An 18,032-nucleotide genomic window follows, 5' to 3' on the forward strand; every position below is an offset into this window, starting at 1 on the left:
AAAACTCAGCCTGCATGGTCACTCCAGCCAGCCACTCCCCAAAGGCTTTCCTTAGGAACACTTAAGAAGCATCTTAAAAAAAAAATTACTCATATGCACTGAAAAGCGATCAGACTCCATGATTTTCCTCCCCTCCCTTAATCTGAACTAAAATCTGTCTTTGCAGAGAGGAAAGGTGAGAGCATCAATTTTCCTTTCCATTCTAAAGCAGAATTCCTTGGAGGCCTGGTGCTATAAATATAAGAGTATAATTATTCTTTCTTTAAGCCCTGTGTAAAATAGAATCATACTGATTGGTTTAAATTAAAAATAAATTGTATGTGAAGAATCTGGGCCTGAAGTAGGGGAAAGCATGTGGGCCTAGAGTCACAGATCTGGGTTTGAGTTCAGTTGTCCCCCACCCCCACCCCCGCCCCTAGTCACACAGTTTGGGAGAAGTTGCTTTACTTTCCTCTACCTTGGTTTCTTCACCTGTAAAGTGGGGATAATGTCTTCTGCTTGTGGAATGTAGTGGGGATGAGGTTACGTATGCAAGATGCCTGGCATGGTGCTGAGAACATAGTAGGTATGCCAATGGTGGAATAAACCATAAGATCAGTAAATCAGGGACTCCAGCTCTCCAGCAGTGCTCAGGAAGGGAGAGGTGAGGAGGAGGCTTCTCTGCCTGTGCAGAGTCCCTGGCCCCTGAACTGTTTTCTGGCCAAGACTTAATTATGCTGGTGGCGTCCTCTGTAGGCCCCATCTGCAAGAAAGTGTAGCTGACTCCAAGGTCTGTGCACTCCAGAAGGAGCTGTGAGGACCACCCTGATGGCCCTGGGGTTGGTGCTTTCAGGCTGGCCACAGAAGCTCAGCCTCCTCTTTGGGTGGTTCAGGCAGGGTTTTGGACAGAGTCCCTGTGGGGGAAGAAAAGCCCAGAGTAGTCTTCTTCCCTGAGTTCCTCTCCCTGTTAACTGAACTTTCACCATTACATTTTTTAAACTGACATATGATTGAGTTACAATGTTGTATTATCTTTTGCTGTATAGCAAAGTGACTCAATTATATATGTATATATATACACACACACATATATATTCTTTTTCACATTATTTTCCATCACAGCTTATCATAGGATATTGAAAATAGTTCCTTGGGCTATACAGTAGGTCCTTGTTGTTTTTTCTTTTGGTTACCCCATGTGGCTTGTGAGATCTTCTCCAACCAGGAATTGAACCTGGGCCACCACAGTGAAAGCCCAGAGTCTTAACCACAAGGCCACCAGGGAAGTCCTGGGGCCTTGTTTATCCATCCTATATGTAAGAGTTTGCCTCTAGTCCCAAACCCCCAACCCTCCCAGCCCCCTCCCCTTTTGGCAGCCACGCCTCTGTTCTCTACATCTATGAGCCTGTTTCTGTCTTGTAGATATCTGAACATCCAGCATTTAATGGACTCAAAGTCCACTTGCTCACAGCCATCCCCTTGGCCCACCCAAAGCTCTCTCAGACAAAAAATGCTACTCAAGAGGAAGTCAGTTATTTAAAACCTTTATTAAGGCTTGGAGAAAGATAATGCAATGTGACAAAGTACAGATCCTGCTGCCTAAATCTGTAACAGAAACAGATCTTATAACTTATCACGGTGCCGATGCTGAGATCACACGAGGGCCGCTCTTCGTTAGGAAACGGGCCCTGAAAGCGTTGTTTGTCCATGTTGTTCTAAACGAAGCCTTTTCCTAGGTTCGAGCTGAAATTTCTGTGTGTGTGTCTGTGTGTGAAAGTACAGCTACAGCTCTGGGCTAGCATTTTCTATTTATTTAGTTTCGAGTGTCAGCATTTCACTCTACTAAGGCCTCTCATTTCAGAATAACAGGGCTATTTATTGATACAAAGGAGAGGTGTTCGGATCATCTTGTTAAGATGCAAGCCTCAAAATAAACATCATATCTTTATTTGGAAATCCACATCCTTCCTCAAAGGAAGGCTCAGGAGTAAATTTGTATGAAGTACGAAGCCCCAAGTGGAGGGTCTATTTTTAAGGACAACTTTGCTTACATTTTAGACTGTACAAATGCCTCTGTCCATGCTTACAGGAATTTGGATTTTCCCCAGTTTTGAGATAAAGAATCTCAGCAATAAATACTACTGTAGGCTTCAAAACTTTAGGAACCAGAATGCAAGGATTTCTACCTGACTTTTGAGAAGAAACAAAGCAGCGGCATGAAAAAATATACAACAGTGATCAATGAGGGGGTTCAGAGCAACATAGGAAGCGATTTTATGCCTCGGGGGAAAACACCGAGATAATAAATACAAATGACAAATATTTACAACAGAAGCAACACATGGGGCGTCAGTAGCGAACACGTAAAACATTTACACTGAGGAAAATGTAAAAGTGATGCCTTTCACCCACCCAGCCCAGAAGCGGGCGAACAAATGAGCAGCTGACCCAGCAACGCGAGAGAATGTTATTGCTTCAGCTTTTGAGTGATGTAAGGAAAACAGTCCACGTGCTGTGTGGCTTCAGACGCCATGGCTTACGTTCAGTTGCCATGGCAGAGGCTGACACACTGGTCCTCCTCTCTCCGAGGGCAGAGCTGGATCAAGCACATCTCTTTCCTGCAACTCCAGCTCTTTCTAGGTGCTTCTCCCAGCCTTTTGTACCCCTCCCCCAACAGATGGTTTCTTTCCAACATGCATCGTGAAAGATTGGGAAAACGACGCTCTGGCACCCTGTCCTGGCAGCAGTGAGACTGGATTTAGGTTATCTAAACACTAGCTGGGCTTTGGGTAAGGGCATTCTGTGGAACAAATCATTTTTTAGCAGATAAATATAGCCTCTTTATCTCTGGCCTCAGGTTGCTTTGAGGGAGAGCTATGAGTTGATATAAATGGAGGATGCATACTTTTTTGCCCAGTCATTAGAACAGCAGTCAGCAAACTCAGGCCCAAGAGCCAAATCAGCTGGGTGCTTGTTAAATAAAATTTTAATGGAGTGGAGCCAAGCCTATTTGTTATGTGTTGTCTATGTATGTTTCTGCTTTCAGGCAACAAAGGCTGAGTTGAGTAGCTGCAACAAAAACCATATAACCTGCCAAACAGAAAACAGTGTATTCACTATCTGGACCTTTACAGACAAGGTTTGTCGACCCCTGTTCTAGAAGGACCTGGCCCAGAACATCCATCCATTCCTTGCAATACTGGGCTCCTATTTGAGTACTGGCTGCAAGAAAGGACGAGCTCTGTCAGAACAGAGAAAAGGCCTACCTCTGAGACCTCTTCAGTAACCACAAGACATCCATTGCCAATGCTTTCTGTTCTAATCCTTTCCCTGTATTCTCAGTTCTGTCTCTCCTCCCTGCTTTTCTTTGTCCACTCTGACTCCTTTTCTCATTGCTAAATTTTCATTCTGGATCTGGGAAATCTTGTCCCCCAGTGATGTGCAGCAGTCTCCTCCATTTACATAAAAGGTCGGCATTCCCTGGTGAGAATTACCAAGTAGTCCTTCTGTGTTCCCCTTTTCCAGCCTCTAGCATGGACAGGCCAGTTTTCCAACTCCGCCCGATGGAACCAGGGTCCGTCTTGGCTGAGGGTCAAGGCGAGGTACCGAAAGGCAAAGGGAATTCTGTCAAATGCACTCCTGTGTGCATTTTTTCCAGGGTGGGCTTTGCGCTAGTGGCAATGAGCCCATGTCAGGCAGTCAGACATAAAGCTACATCACTTTTTGATTACTTTAAAAATAGCACTTAAAAAAAAAATTCAGGCCCCAAAGATGGGTTGCTTTATGCTTTCCTTTGAGCTGGTTTTAATGACCCAGTTGCTTGGTTGAAAGCTATTTATTTAGACAGATACGGAGATGTAACTGGATAAATAAAAAAAGTGAAATCGAGACTCGAAGCAGTGGTTAAAATACAGACACACAGGGGCCACTCCCTGCAGCAGGGTCCCCTAGACAGAACAATGGCTCAGAAATTACACTTAGAATCCTCGCCGCCCCCACACATCCCCGCCCCGTCCCGAGTTATTCCAACCTCAAGGTCCCATGCAAGAAACTGGATTTCTGTTTGGCACCAAGCACCCACACGGCCCTGCCCCCGCTCCACCCTTCTCCCGATTCCCAGGGAGATTTGCACACCCACTCCTGCGCCGGAATCCAGCTGCGCTCCGCTAGGACGGTCGGCACAGAAGCTGGGGGCGTGGCCCAGCACCAAGCGCACAGTCTGGCCCCCGCGGGTCACCCCTCCCCTCTCGTCACCTCCCACGGCAAAGGGAGCCGCAAGCCATAGCCCAGGGTCTCCGCGGATGGAAAGAAGGCAAAGTTGCGAGGAGGACGACCTCCCGTTGGGATGTGTGGGTGCGGGACACACCAGGCACAACCGAGCCCTCGCTGCCGAGGGAGCCTCCGCCTCACCTGTTCATGCCGCTAACACAGCTCCAATCAAGTCCGCAATCCCCATCACATCCTGCGAGTGATCGCCCCCCTCTTTAATGGCAAATGTTTTGGAATGTCCAGAGAGAAGAAAATGGACGGCGTGGAGGAAAAGATTTCCCGGCCGGGCCTTTCATTTCACCTCCGGATATCGGAATACTCAGACTGTTCATCCTCCCACTCGCTGCTTCCAGAAGTTCCCTGGGCCCCAGGTCCGGCCGCTCTGCCCCGGGCATGGGCGTTGGGGTGGCTCTTGCTACCTCGCTCACCCTTGGCACCTCGGCCGGTCTCCCGACTGCTGGGCTCTGCAAGGTGGTGACCCATTTCCGCGGGGTGGCCCCTGGAGAGCTTGGCCCTGTCGACCTGGAGCTGGTGCTCGGGTGGCGCCGTGGGGGGTCTCTGGATGGCCGAGGTGCAGAAACTCAGGATGGAGCACAGGCTTCCCCAGCTCTGCTCACACTGAGCCTGGACGCTGTGGGTGATGGCCTCCTTCACCTCCTCCCCACAGGTCAGCAGCAGGTTCACTAGGTCCACGTAGGGTCTGGGGATTGAGACAGAGACCGGGGCTGGAGAACGCCTCCTGTGGGCTAAGGAGGGCAGGACCCACAGGAGGGGAGAGACCTGGCCAATGCTTGACTTGGGTTTGGTTTGGCAAAAGATGTTCCTGGAATTACTGCAAGCCTTTACCTGGATTCTGTGGAGTACTGGGCTCCCTGCCAGGCACTGGAGGGAACTGGAGCCTGGGGGAGGGAGCCCGCCACAAGAAAAAGGGCCCCTGACAATACACAGGTGTCTGTGCTAGAAGCCTAGAAAGAAGCCCTGGTGAGTGAGGCACACAGCTGTGGGAACGAGGCAGGCAGGGGAGCTCCAGGCCTGTTTGTGCTGTGCTCTGTGTAGTTGCTCAGTTGTCTCTGACTCTTTGCGATTCCCATGGACTGTAGCCTGCCAGGCTCCTCTGTCCATGGGGATTCTCCAGGCAAGAAAGAATACTGGAGTGGGTTGCCATGCCCTCCTCCAGGGGATCTTCCCAACCCAGGGATCAAACCCAGGTCTCCCACATTGCAGAATTCTTTATTGTGTGAGCACCAGGGAAGTCCCCGGGCATTTTCAGGGTGTGCTAACTAGGAGGATTTTAGCAAGAGGGGAAATGGGTCTTGGAGCCAGTGGAATAATACTTAGGCAAATGGTGAAGGGCCTTAAATACTAAACTGAGGAGTCTTTATGGCAGGGAAGAGAGATTGGCTGGCTTTCACTGGGTGTCCTCCTCGATAAGCCTAATCTAAGTTAGGCTCCCCCAAAACCACTTTCCCCATGTGTGTATTTGCCCCTGGTTTGGGCTCATGATAATGAAGGGTGTTTGGGGAAGTTTCTGGATGCATTCTCCTTTGTATCTGGAGGCGTCTGGAACAGGTGAAGCGTGGGGCTGGGGTGTAGATTCCAACCAAGACATCCCCTCCTTGGTGGCAGAGGCTGAGGCGGGGGAGTGGCTGTCTGAACAGCTCTATTCTTTCGTTCTGGGCTTCCCCACAAAGGGAGGTGAGAGCTGGCCTGGCAGACAGGGGCCTCTGTGCTTGGGACGAGAGCCAGCTGTCTGTGAAATAAGCATGCTTGGTTCCCAGGGGGAGGACCAGTTGCTCAGGCCGTCTTTAGGAAAAGTGCTGAAGGAGGAATGACTATGTACCTTCCTCTTGGGGGTGGAGGTGTGTGCAGAAAGCCGGAGCAGTATGCCTATTTTGGGGCCCATCTGGCAAAAGGTGCCCTCAGCAATGGGATCTCCTGGCCAATTCACCAAGTCTTTCTTACATCTCACTAGACTCTTAAAATCCAAGGTGTGGGGAGGAGTATGGCATGTTCCAGGTGGCTAACAAGCTTTCTTAAGCAGCCCTCACTGGCAGAATTTCTGGGTCTTTCTGTGCATGCACTGGGCCATTCCCTTGGGCAGGAAACCACTCTGGCACGTGAGCTCATTTATAGGAACAAGCCTTTTTTTCCCTCGGTGAGCCCGCACCACTGGGATGCTGCCCTACAGACCATTTGAATCTTTTCTCTGCATGTTGGCCGTTGTTGCCCAGCAGGAAGGGCAGACTGTTTGAAGACTTGTGAAGCAGTTTGCTGCCATTTTTATGAATTAGTCCTCAAGTTGTAATTGAGTGAACTGTTCTCATGTCATAGAGGAACAGAGAAAAACAGAGAAAGTGGCTTTTGGAAGCTTCTGGGCCGAGAAGGCCTGGGGCTGGGCTGAGAGCGGAGAGGAGGAATGTTCCGGCTGACAGAGATCAAGCTGCCTTTTAAGGCTTACTTGATGCCTCTGGAGTCGGAGAGTCTGGGCACAGCTGATGGGCAGGGTGCGGAAAGTCTTGAAGGCAGGCCCCTAACCGTGACAAGGACAGCGATGACCCAAGTTGACTTCAGCCGAGAGAGGAGGGCATGGGCACACGAGGGACATGCTCCCTGCATGTCCGTTTCTTTCCATCTTTTGAAAACTAGCACTGACAGCCTCAGGGAGGTCAAGTTCACTGAGTGTCTGCTAGAGCATCATTGGGATTTTAGCACCTGATCCTGCCTGCCACCTCCTGCGGCTAGATAAGCAGATCACGGAGACTAAGCATCTGTCTTTGGGGATGCTTCTGGAGAAGTTTCTTTCCCTAGAGTAAGGAGAGGAAGGGCCCTCTTGGGAATCCATGGACTGCCTGTTGGCCTCCTTCAGCAGGGCATCCTGCCTGCCAGATGAACTTGCTGAATCCCAAGGCGGATCCCAGAAGGCTGGACTACCCCACGCTCTTTTCTGCCCTTGGCACTCTCTGCCGAGGAGAAAGCTGTGAACCACGGGGAGGGGTGTGTTCATCTAAGCTGTGTTTCAAGCTGGCATGGTGCCTTCTCAGGCTGCTAGCTCAGCCCGTGTCTAATGACAAAGCCCAGCTCTCTCCACCGGGCGTCAGCAAGGCTAAAGGGTTTTTAAAAATACTTGGAGGGGGATGTGCCTGGAGGCTGCCAGACCCAGTGACAGGGTGTCTGATGGCCAAGCGGGTGATATGGAGAAAGTGGGATGGGAAGCGGTGAGGGGAGCAGGGCGTTTGAAGGAAGTCACTTTAACTGAATGTGAGTGTTTTAGGGGTTAGGTGAGGGTCAGGTTGAGGGATGGGGGTGATGTGGATTCTAGGATGCCTATGATTTCCTTCTCTCTAGAGGGAAGAGTAAATTCAGTTTTCATTTTCTTGTCTGTGGCCAAGGTCACACATTCTTAAATGGCCTTCTTGATATTCGGGGACTGATGGGATCTTTGGTGCCCAAATCAGTTAAGATAGTTAAGAAAAACTAAAAAAAAAAAAAAAAAAAAAAATTCAGTTCAGCTTTAAATACTAGTTGACAGAGTGCCGTTGGAGCTTCAGAAGGGAAGGCAGTGGGATTTTGTGGGGAGCTAGAATTGCTGGCTTAGCAAGAGGAATTGCATGTAGCCACACTGAGTATTTAAGGAAAAGGCCCAGGTTTGCTTTTGGGGTAGACCACCTGCATTTCCAGAGCAGGCTGGGGTAGGGGCTATGTGGGCTCTAAATGATGCATGGAGCCTTTTGGAAGTAAGGGTCCCATGGACAATGTTTCCATGGAGGAGACATCAGAAAGCCATAGCTTTCTGTCTTCTTAAATGCAAAGGTGGGGTGAGGTGGCAAAACCCCTCAAAACCTTCAGTTTTCCCAAAGACTTTTCTCCAAAGAAACAAAAGTCTTCTTGGCTCCAGGAATGTGTTACAGAATTAAAAACTAGTGCCCTGTCACCCATTTTTGAAGCCAACAAACTATCTCTGATGGAGGAGAGTGAATTGAGAACAAATGAACTTCATGAGTTTCTCAGCAGTGGAGTGTCTGCCTCTTGCAGGGGCACCTGAAGGAAGGGAATCTCAGTGTTCTGCTTGTGTAACGGGCTGTTTTTGAAAAAAGGGAAAAAATCTTGCTGCACCTGGGGACCAATGAGCCTTCAGTTGGTCTAGTGGGGAGAATGGAGGCCAGGACAAGGAGGTTTGAGGTCCATTCCTGACAACTGGCTTCAGAAGCACCAATTCCCAAGTTGGAAATTAGGAACTGAACCTCAGAGCAAGATCTTTAACTTCTTAGCTTCACGTTCTTTCTCTCTTGTGTGGGGTTAGTATTCTCTGGCTTGTAGCACTGTTGGGAAAGGTAAATGAGATAATCTAGGCCAAGTCCCTGGCCAAGGGCCTGGCTCACTCAGAATATGACAGTTATTGTATTGCTGTTGTTGTTGATGCTATTCTTGGTTTGATTCTTTACAGAGATTTGGAAGAATAGAAAATATTTTATTGGGTATTAGTATAACTCAGGCTTTCTAGGTGGTGCTGGTGGTAAAGAATTCGACTGCCGATGATGGAGATGTAAGAGATGTGGGTTTGATCCCTAGGTCAGGAAAATCCCCTGGAGTAGGAAATGGCAACCTGCTCCAGTATTCTTGCCTGGAAAACCCATGACAGAGGAGCCTGGTGGGCTACAATCCATCAGGCCACAAAGAGTCAGACATGACTGAGCGACTGAGAACACAGTGTAACTCAAGTTACACTTGCTCCTGGCAAGAGCTGCCTATAGAGATTCATGGTGTATCTAATAATTCTAACACTGCACCAGGGGTGTTGCAAGGTACCTAGAGCCTTATAACCAAGTGGAAAGTGACAGGTGATGGCTGCTATTCTCTGTGGTCTAAGTGGTGTGGGTGGGATGGGGAGTGGCCTGTTCAGTGACGTAGTTGAGGGAGGCTATGGCATGAACTAAGGAGCAAGGATTGATAAAATTGTACTGATTTGGCCCAGTGAGTCACTGGGCAAAGACTAACAGCGCAGTGACTTGTACTGGGCTGCTTAGCTAGTACCTTACTTTCTGCCCTGAGTCCCCAAGAAAGGAGCCATTGTATGCTTTTAAAGGAGGATGTCCTGGGTTTATGATTGAATTGCAAGTCTTCCAAAGCGTATGTTCCTATCCCCTCATTTTGGCATAAAGGTGTTTAGCTGATTAAGGATTTTATCATTTGTTTTGCATTTTCTCTGGGAGGGCATGAATGTTGGAGAAGGCAAATTAGACCTTCTAAGGGAAAGCAGAGCTTATGGAGGCAAGGGAAAAAGCTATTGGTATTTAAGAGTATAAGTCCTGGAGCTGGACTGCCAGGCTCCTCCATCATTGTCTGTGTGACCTTTACCACACTGAATCTCAGTTTTCTCATCTGTAAGATGGAGATGAGAATGGTACCTAGGCTCATGGTGCTGTCATGAAGATCAAGTGAAAAATTCATATGAAGCCTTAGCACAATGCCTGGCACTCAGTACGTACTCAGTATATATTACCAGCCCTTGGCCATCTGCTGGGGCACCTACATGGCAACTCGGAACACTCAGAACTGTTGGGATCCTGGCTGAAGGAAAGACAAAAGGTATTCCTGAATTCCACACATTTCACGCTCAGTGAAAAAGATTTCCTGTTGCTATTGCTTTGAATTTTGAAACTGATGGTGGAAATTTCTTTTGCTTTTCCTGAAGGCCAGCCAGAAAGGGACACTCAGGGGAGTCAGTGCAGCTTTCCGTGGTAAACCACAACCTCCCATTTAACAGGAGAGTTCAGCCTCTACAAGTCAACCCATCAGACTGAAGAAGACTGTCTCTGGACCACAGCAGACTTCTCCCTCCATCCACGTTGCATCACCCCACCCCACCCCCGCCCCACCCCCACAGGGCAGCACTCACTCATGCAGCAGCAAGTCCTTGAAGTGAATCATCTCCACCATCACTCGGATGTTCTCCTGTGCGGCAGAGCACAGATCATGCTTCAGGTAGCATTCCCGCTGTAACTGGAACACCATTTCCTTGATGGCTGGACACTTCCGGCTTATACAGCTGAATCTGTGCCGCAGAGCGTGGGCCTTACACTTCAAGGCATCTTTGATGAACGACTTGCCCTGAGAGCGGAGGGGACAGGGGAGGGAGAGAGGGGTGGAAGAGACCAGTCCTTATGACACGCTTTGACAGTCTGACCCTTGTTGGGCTTACATGGGATTTTTCTGACGACCAAACCTCAAGGCCTCATCCAGATGGACATTTTGCAGGTGACAGGCTGAGGCTACATCGGGAGGTCTGTCCAGAGTGATGTGAGACCTCTGCCTTCAGCCCCAAAGGATGTTACCTGGGAGACTGACACGGTTGCTTCCTTCCTCCTAAACTCCTCTACTAGCCTCCCTCGTCCTGCGGCTCCCGTGGCCCTCTGTCCTCAAGGAAGCCCAGTGTTGACTGTATGGTGGCAAGGTTTCTGAAACCCCGAGGGAAATTTGGGCAGGCATGAGCCCAGAGCTCCTTGGCAGTGCGTGGCGAGAGCTTTTCCCAGGTGCCTGTTTGTGCAGATCTCGCATCTTTCCTGCTCCTCCTAGTGATGTGAAGGTCGGGTGCTAGCTGGGCCTGCCTTTCCTGCCTCAGTGCCTCCCGCCGACCCCAACCCGTACTCTCTCTCTCCTCCTCCTAGCCTTCAAGGAGGAGCATTCTTTTCCTTTTTGAAAGCAATTCGACTCCTTTAAACTGTTCGGATTATTGCCTCTAAAAGGCCCGCCTGGCACACTGCCTGCCAGCATCTGGAGCCTGAACTGCCCGGCTGATGGCCCCTCCCCCTCGCCCCAGGCCTCCGAGTGGCGAAGGCAGCCAGGCATACATCTGGCCTGCAGTTCTCTTTCCTGGCAACCCCATGAGATTGTTCTCATCCTAGAGAGGAGACAGCTGTTGGTGTGGGGGCGAGCCTGGGCTGTTAGCTTCCTTATCAACCTCGCGGGGCACAGAGGCACAGTGGGATACCCACCCAGGGATCCTCACACCCCCTCTTCTACAGAAGCGAGCTGTTATTGGAGAGGTCACCCCTGTGTTTTAGACAGGCCTGGGAGTAAAGGAGTTGAGAAAGTAAATGGGTTTAGGTTGGAAGTGGGACGCCGGCCAGCACGTTTATTTGTCCTCTCCTGTAGAAGCAGCTGAAAGGTCTACAGATAGTCTGATCACTGAAAAGCCACCTCATGGTGATTCCCTTTCCTCTGACGCACCAGTGGGAGCCAAATAGGATGGAGGGTAGGGTGTGCCGGTTGACTAAGTAGTTATGGGCTGAGACCTGACTTGAAAGGGATGCTTCTAACTTGAGAACGTACTCCTGTTGGTTGAGAAAAAAAAGGAAGATGAATTTATGCGAGGGCTGCAGCAATCTGTTCTCAGTATTCTTCCCTGACATCCTGTGGGATTGCCCTGAAATACACATCTTTCCTCCGGATTTCCTATACGTTTCCTAATTCCCGTTAATCCAGAAGGGATGCTTTATTAGGGCATCTCAAGGAGTTCAAACACTTTGCTCCTCTTTCCTTCCCTGGTTTCCCTTGCTGGCACCCCACATCCTCTGTAGGGGAGGCTGCCAGCCCTGTCGCATCCCTTTCTGGTTCCCAGGCGTTGCTTTGTCAGGCTGTCTACAGGATGTCAGCACATGGTAACTGGTGATGTTCATAAATCACACCTCAACTGTTGGCCTCATCCAAACAGTCATGGCTCTCCAGCGAAATGACAACAGGGTACTTCACTAAGGAGATGAGCCTAAAGGTCCACTCCACCTGAAATGTGTTTGTATGGTGTGTACTGGAGCCATAAGGTTACTTGTTGGGTTCTTTTCCTACTCATGCGGCATCTAGGCTTTTACCCTAGGGACCCCGGGATAAGTGAAGTGGGTCAGGCCCTGACTATACTTATTATATAGAGCGGGACTCATTCAAGGTTCCAACTTTTCAGGTTGGGAGAGGAGGATCTGCTACTTAGGAGGAAGAAAAGTCTGCTCTCTGGAGGCCCTGATTTATCCATGCTGCCTGCCCACATGTCCTCTAGGAGATGACAAATTTCTACGAATTTCATGTCTCTTTTATTCTTACCTATTAGGTGAAAATAGCTTTTGGCATGTTTAATTGGAGTCCCTGACCTTCCCTGCCCTACCCCCAGCTTAATGTTATGGTCCTCGCAGACTGGGTTCTGGGTAGCCAGACACGGTGTGTCCCTTACAGGATGTTTATTATTTATTATGAGTTTTCTCTGCTAAGAATCCTCAAATAATTGTTCAGCTTGGTCTCCATCCCATTCTGTGCATGCAAACTTCCTCCGAGTGGAGGAAGACTCGGCCGATATGACAGGTCCAGAAAGCTGAACCCCAGGAGTGGAGTGGGGAGTCACTGGCACCCTACTGCACACCTGGAAGGTCTCTGGCAAGTACTAAAACCCACCATGACGATCAACTAGGAAACTCTGTTAACAGTTTTTTCCAATGAACGTTTCAGTCATGCTCTGCTAACCCAAAACATTCTTGGTGCTCAATATGGTTTTTACCTGGGCATCAAATTTTCCAGCGTTGTGCAGAAAAGTCATGCAAATTCCGTGTAAGCCCCGAATCTCACAAGAGTTGTTCTCGAAACATTCAAACACGCCACACCCCACATCGCCAGCATTGACCAAACAGTGCTGGATTTCCGCTAAAATGAGAATTACACACAATCATATACAAAATTCTCTGCCATGCTGGGGAATGCAGAGAGAGGGTGGTTGAAATAAAAGTAATGACTAAAAGGAAAATTAAGAAAAAGTGTTAGAAATGATTGTTTTGGGATCCAAAAACCAAGGAAAGAAAATTTCATCACTTAATCTACTTATAAAGATAACTAGTATTTGTAAATTTTTGTAAAAATTAGCCAGACCTACATTACAAAAGTCACAAGAGAAGTTAGGTCAGAACACTCCATTTTTTCATCCTTCTCATCTTATTAAAGTATTTGTGGGAATACTTGGTTTGACAGCTGAAGATATTTCAGCTTTCTAAACCCACTGACAAAAATAAAATTTCAACCCATTAGCTTGGTCTTTCCCTTCTGTCCTTCATCAATGAAATACTCTTCTGTACTTGGATGAAGCTGCTGCTATTAAATCACGGCCATTTCCTTCCTGACCCCCAAATGAGAGCTTCCAAAAAGCAGTTTCAATTTAGCTTTATGATTCAACACCTAAAAATCAAAACAAAATTCCTATTAAGGCAGCGCCTCCAAACCATTCGCATTAAAAATACCAGGCTAGGGAAACTGCGGTTTGCTTGCAAGCAGGCTCAGGAGTCGAGTCAGATGGGGGTTAGTCTGCAGAAACGCAACCTTTGCAGTTCGAGGTTCCTTTTTAATAGAGATCTGGGGTGAGATGTCGCTTAATTCCCTAGACTTCTCGCGACCCGGGTGTCCGCTGCCCTCCTTCGCAGAATGTGGCCCCAATTCGCCTCTCTGAAAGGACAGGCTGAGAGGGAGTTAACTGTCAGGCTGCAAAGCCTCTCTCCCTTCCTTCCCCCTACCCAATTAAACCAACCACAAAATTACATCAGAAGAGTATATTTTGGAAGAAGGGCGGGTCGGAGGAGATAATCCGCATTCAGGTTAAATCTGCCGAGAGAATGAGGGGCGTGTATTTGTTGAGGGTCACCAACTAGCGAAAATCACGTTTGATTCTCAGGGAAAGCTCTGGGAGGGGAAAAGGTGGGTGAGACGAGCGGGGCGCGAGCCGGAGGCGCTGGCATCCGCCTATGGAGGTGGGAGGCTCCCGGACGGTCCCATGCGCGGCCCCGGCGCGCCGGCCCGGAGCGCGCAGGGCCGCGGTTCACTCGCTCCCGGCGCCCCTAATGGGCACTCGTGCATTCCTGCTCGTGCGGTGAACGCACGCACGGCACCGCCGGGTTCGCAGGCCCCCTTAAAAAAGGGAGGGCCGTGAAGAGCGAAGAAGCGCTAGGCAGATTTTCTTCCTCTCCCTGAGGCTGGGAAAAGGGCCAGCCCCGTGCCCTGCACGCCTGGTTGTGCTTGGCAGCTCTCGGGTAAACGGAGAGCCGGTCGAGCAGCTGCGGCGCACGGTTCGGGCCATGTCACCATTTCTTCTCTTGCTGACCTGCTCTGGAGCCGAGGACGGAGGCAGCACCGCAGAGGTACGCTTTAGTGCACCCGCCCCTGCCCCTTCCGAAAGGAATGCCCCACAAGGGGGAAGTTCGCCATGCAATTTGTCTCGCCTACAAAGTTCTTGGATGTCGGGCATCTTCTGAGGAGGGGGAGAAACAGTCCTGCCGCGGCCCGCCGGCTGGGAAGAGAAGTTCTTCGGTTCAGAGCGCAGCCCGGTAGCGGGGACGCTCCGTGCCTCCTGCAAGCCGGTTAGGATGGAGCAGGGAGGTTTGAACCGGTCCGGGAACGCTGGAGCCACCCTGGCCGCGTAATGCGGTGCTTCCTTTACCCTCGACCCCGGGAGGACAGCAACAAGTCCTGCCCCAGCCATCTCATCACCCGGCCAGCACGTGCGGATTCCGGGAGCGCGGAGCCCGGTGTGGACCTCGCTCTGCCGCGCGCTTTCCTCTTCACGCCCCGCTCCACCCCAAGAGTTTGCGCGGCCCAGGTTGGGCGCCCAGTTCTGGGCGAAGCGCCCGGGGCGCGCTGCGTGGGTGCGGGATGTCTTCTCCCAGCAGCTCCCCGCCTCGGGGGCGCACGCACTTACCTGTGTTCTGCAAGGACAGACGGCCTTTCTGCTGGGAGCTCCTGTCTTGGGGACCTTCGGGCGTGTTGGTGGCGTCGGTCCCTCGAGCTGGATCGAAGGTAACCAGCACCAAAGCCAGGGTCACGAACTGGCCCAGCCGCTCTGCACACATGGTTCTTGGTGTAAACCTCCAGCCCGGAGACCTGGATTCTTTGTGCTCCCCTCCGCCTCTTCCTCCTCCTCCGCCGCTTCCCCTCCTCCTCCCACTCTTCTTCCCGGCTCGCCTTTTCCCTCCTCGCGGCCGCGGCTCTGATAGAGGTTACCCAGCGCCCTCCCGTAGCTCTCTGGAGAGCATGTGACCAGGCCGTTAGCAGCGCCGCGAGTGCCGGGCAATGGCAGGGACGGTGCCTCAAATATCCCTGGAAGCTCTGGTGTCACTTGAATGAAGGAGTCGAGCAGGTGTTGTCCCAGCGGCTGGACCAATCCGAGACCCCCGCCCGTTTGACAACACGGCCGGGAGGCGGGGCCTGCGCCCAACTACTACAGGAGGAAGCCGAGCGCCGCTGGGAGCGCCCGACAAAGTTGCCGACCTGGCGACGGCCACGCGTTTGCGTGCGTGTGTGAGTGTGTGAGAGCGCGGCCGGAGATACATGCGCGTGTGCGGGTGCTCCAAGGCAATGGCCGAACGGACTTAACTAAAAGCGAATCCCAGCTCCGGTTGCAGCTAAAGAAAGGCGAGAGGGGATGGTCTGCGCTGGGACAGCGTTCCCCCTCCCTTCCAACCCCCTCAGGCTCCTGGCTCGCATCACACCCGCAACGGGCTGGGAAAGTTTCCTCTTTCTGCCTTTTGTAATTTAGTTGAGATTCCCAGCCCCGAGGCCTTGACAGATTGGAGAAGTTTCCTGGACATAGTGCTGCTCGGGGCAAGCTGGGCACAGATGGGAATTCCTGACGGTGTGATGCTTTGCATTAAAAACAAAAAATCCTCCAAACTATTTTAAGATAGGAGCAGAAAGCACTAGATACAGGACTCTGCCTGAGCGGCTGCCCCATCTTCTTTTCGCCCCGCGGTGGTGGGCCTTGCCACACCTTAGGTGTCAGATTCTTGCCCCTCCCTCAATCCAGACGGATTCTGGGCTGGGCTGCAGGGATCCAGGTGAGAGACTGGACTTGCATCATTTACAGGCGGGTGGCAGGGAGGCCCGGCAGCCCTGAGTCAGCCCGCGGCGGAGCATCGCGTGCCCCAGAGGCTGGAGCTTGAAAGGCAACTTTACGCGTCTCCAAACATACTCTTCCATTTTCCCAAAGCGCTACTCGCCGCCGCGTTCTGTGTTCCCTTTACTCTTCATTCATCGGATGGAAAAGGTAAAAAAAAAAAAAAAAAAAAAAAAAAAAAAATCTCCCTAAACCCTAAAAACAGAACCCGAGGAAATTCTCTCCGTCTCTTCTCCTTTCTTGTTCGAGCTCCCTCCCCAAGCACGGCCGGGGCTGGATCGCCCTCGACTGCTTTCTCCCCCCCGGCTTGCGGAAGCAGGGAGAAAGTTGGGCGCCGCTGGGAGCGCCTCTTCCCCCGCTGTGTGTGTACGTGTGCACGCTCACGTCTCCCCCGCGCCGAGGCCGGGGACAGGAACTGCTCCGGGCACCGTCAGTCCGACGGCGCAGCTCTGGGGGCTCGTAGGGCAGGGGGAGGGCGGGGACGCGAGCGCAGCGCCACTCACCCCGGGTGACGCGCTTTCGCCCCTCCCCCTCCGTCTCCACCCTCCTGCTGGAGAACAGGTGAGCTTGGGTACCAGCTCCAACCCCCCGCCCCCGCCCCGCTCCCAGCCCGCGCCCTCTGCGGTAATGCGCCCCGGAGGTTTCATCACCATGCCCGCGGCGACGCGGCTCTGGGTCTCCGCGGCGGGGCGCACCGAGCGCCTCGTTGGGGCAGCCTTGTGACACGGTTGGGGGAAGGGGTGCGGAGACGCCGGGGCCAGGTCGTCCTCTGTCAGCCGTTCGACTTCCCAAGCTCCCCTCCCAAGGTCCCGGATGCAGGAGGGCGTTAGAAACGGGGATGGGGGCAGGGTGGGCACCAGTGGCTGCGGCTGTCCAGTGTCCAGCGGCCCAGAGGTGGGAGGAATGATAGGAGGGGGTGGGAAAGGCACCTTCGAGTAGGCCCTCCCAGGGGTTGCAGCGCCTGGGAGCTAGCTGCTGTCCACCATCCCCACCCGATTTCAAAACCCCAAGGAAGGGTCACTTTGAAGGTCTGAGTCTGCGTCGTGACAAAAAACTGATCACTCATGCCCGTGATACCAATAACAATGACCCCTTTACAGCCTGAAGAGTTTTGGGGGGAAGGAGGTGGGGTACAAGTCCATTATATTAATAATAGATGGTGCGCACTTCCCACTCTGCTTTTGTTAGGGTATTTATTTCCTTTATTAGTTTATGAAACACCATCTCCTGTAGATTCTTAAGAGACAAAACATAACAAAAAACCAACAGCAGTCTGGCCTCCCACGAAGTCCATAAGCCTCTGAATTTCCTGGGTAGGCTTTCTTTCCTTGGAGAGCCTCTTTTGTAGGTGAGAATATGAGTAATATTGGCATTAAAAAGGGCATCTGGTCTCTTGGCTCTTTAAGCAACACAAACAGGAGCCGTCTAGCAGGTGGGAGCAAGCTCACCTTTGTGGGATGCAGACACTCTGAGTCTTCTTGTTAGAAGGCTGGGCCACCACCTGGAGTAGGGGCCAGGCAGATGCAGGTCTATGGGCTCCTGCATCCCAGAGCTGGGGCAGCCTTTTGCCACCACAAGGCCCTGGGACTGCCCTTAGAGGACCTGCATCATAGAAAAATTCATCTTGAAGCTATTTGCTCCAGTTTCACAGGGGACATTCGTGTCTCCTACCTGAGCCACCTGCCCCTTTTAGAACTAAAAAAAAAAAAAAAAAAAAGCAGTAGTTGTATTTGCCATATAGCAAGTACAGTTACCAGTTCTTAAGAGTTTTATATTCAGACCACTTGGCCAGAACCAGACATCCAGAGAAGAATGCCCATCCCAGTCTGTCCCATCAGGGCTGAGAAAATTCTGCAGAAGCAGGAGGCAGTGT

The 18,032-nt window shown here is 51.3% G+C and overlaps 1 protein-coding gene across 1 annotated transcript; it reads right to left on the reverse strand.

The window, feature by feature from the left end:
- Positions 1 to 1,506: 1,506 nt before the first annotated feature.
- On the reverse strand, positions 1,507 to 15,339 carry STC2 (stanniocalcin 2). Its single transcript, XM_006058707.4, has 4 exons — positions 14,966 to 15,339; positions 12,788 to 12,930; positions 10,145 to 10,356; positions 1,507 to 4,948 (listed from the first exon to the last, which is right to left on the reverse strand). The coding sequence occupies exons 1-4, from the start codon at positions 15,114 to 15,116 to the stop codon at positions 4,546 to 4,548; spliced, it is 909 nt and encodes a 302-aa protein (XP_006058769.1). The 5' UTR covers positions 15,117 to 15,339; the 3' UTR covers positions 1,507 to 4,545.
- Positions 15,340 to 18,032: the final 2,693 nt, after the last annotated feature.

This window comes from Bubalus bubalis, chromosome 19 (assembly GCF_019923935.1).
Source record: "Bubalus bubalis isolate 160015118507 breed Murrah chromosome 19, NDDB_SH_1, whole genome shotgun sequence".
NCBI classification, from domain to species: Eukaryota; Metazoa; Chordata; class Mammalia; order Artiodactyla; family Bovidae; genus Bubalus; species Bubalus bubalis.

Excerpts from the sequence above, each read along its gene's own strand:
- STC2 (XM_006058707.4), bottom strand. The coding sequence starts at position 15,116 with ATGTGTGCAGAGCGGCTGGGCCAGTTCGTGACCCTGGCTTTGGTGCTG. Across the intron at positions 10,357-12,787 it reads CTGGAAAATTTGATGCCCAG|GGCAAGTCGTTCATCAAAGA; the intron begins GTAAAAACCATA and ends CTCCGCTCTCAG. Across the intron at positions 4,949-10,144 it reads AAGGACTTGCTGCTGCATGA|ACCCTACGTGGACCTAGTGA; the intron begins GTGAGTGCTGCC and ends CTCAATCCCCAG.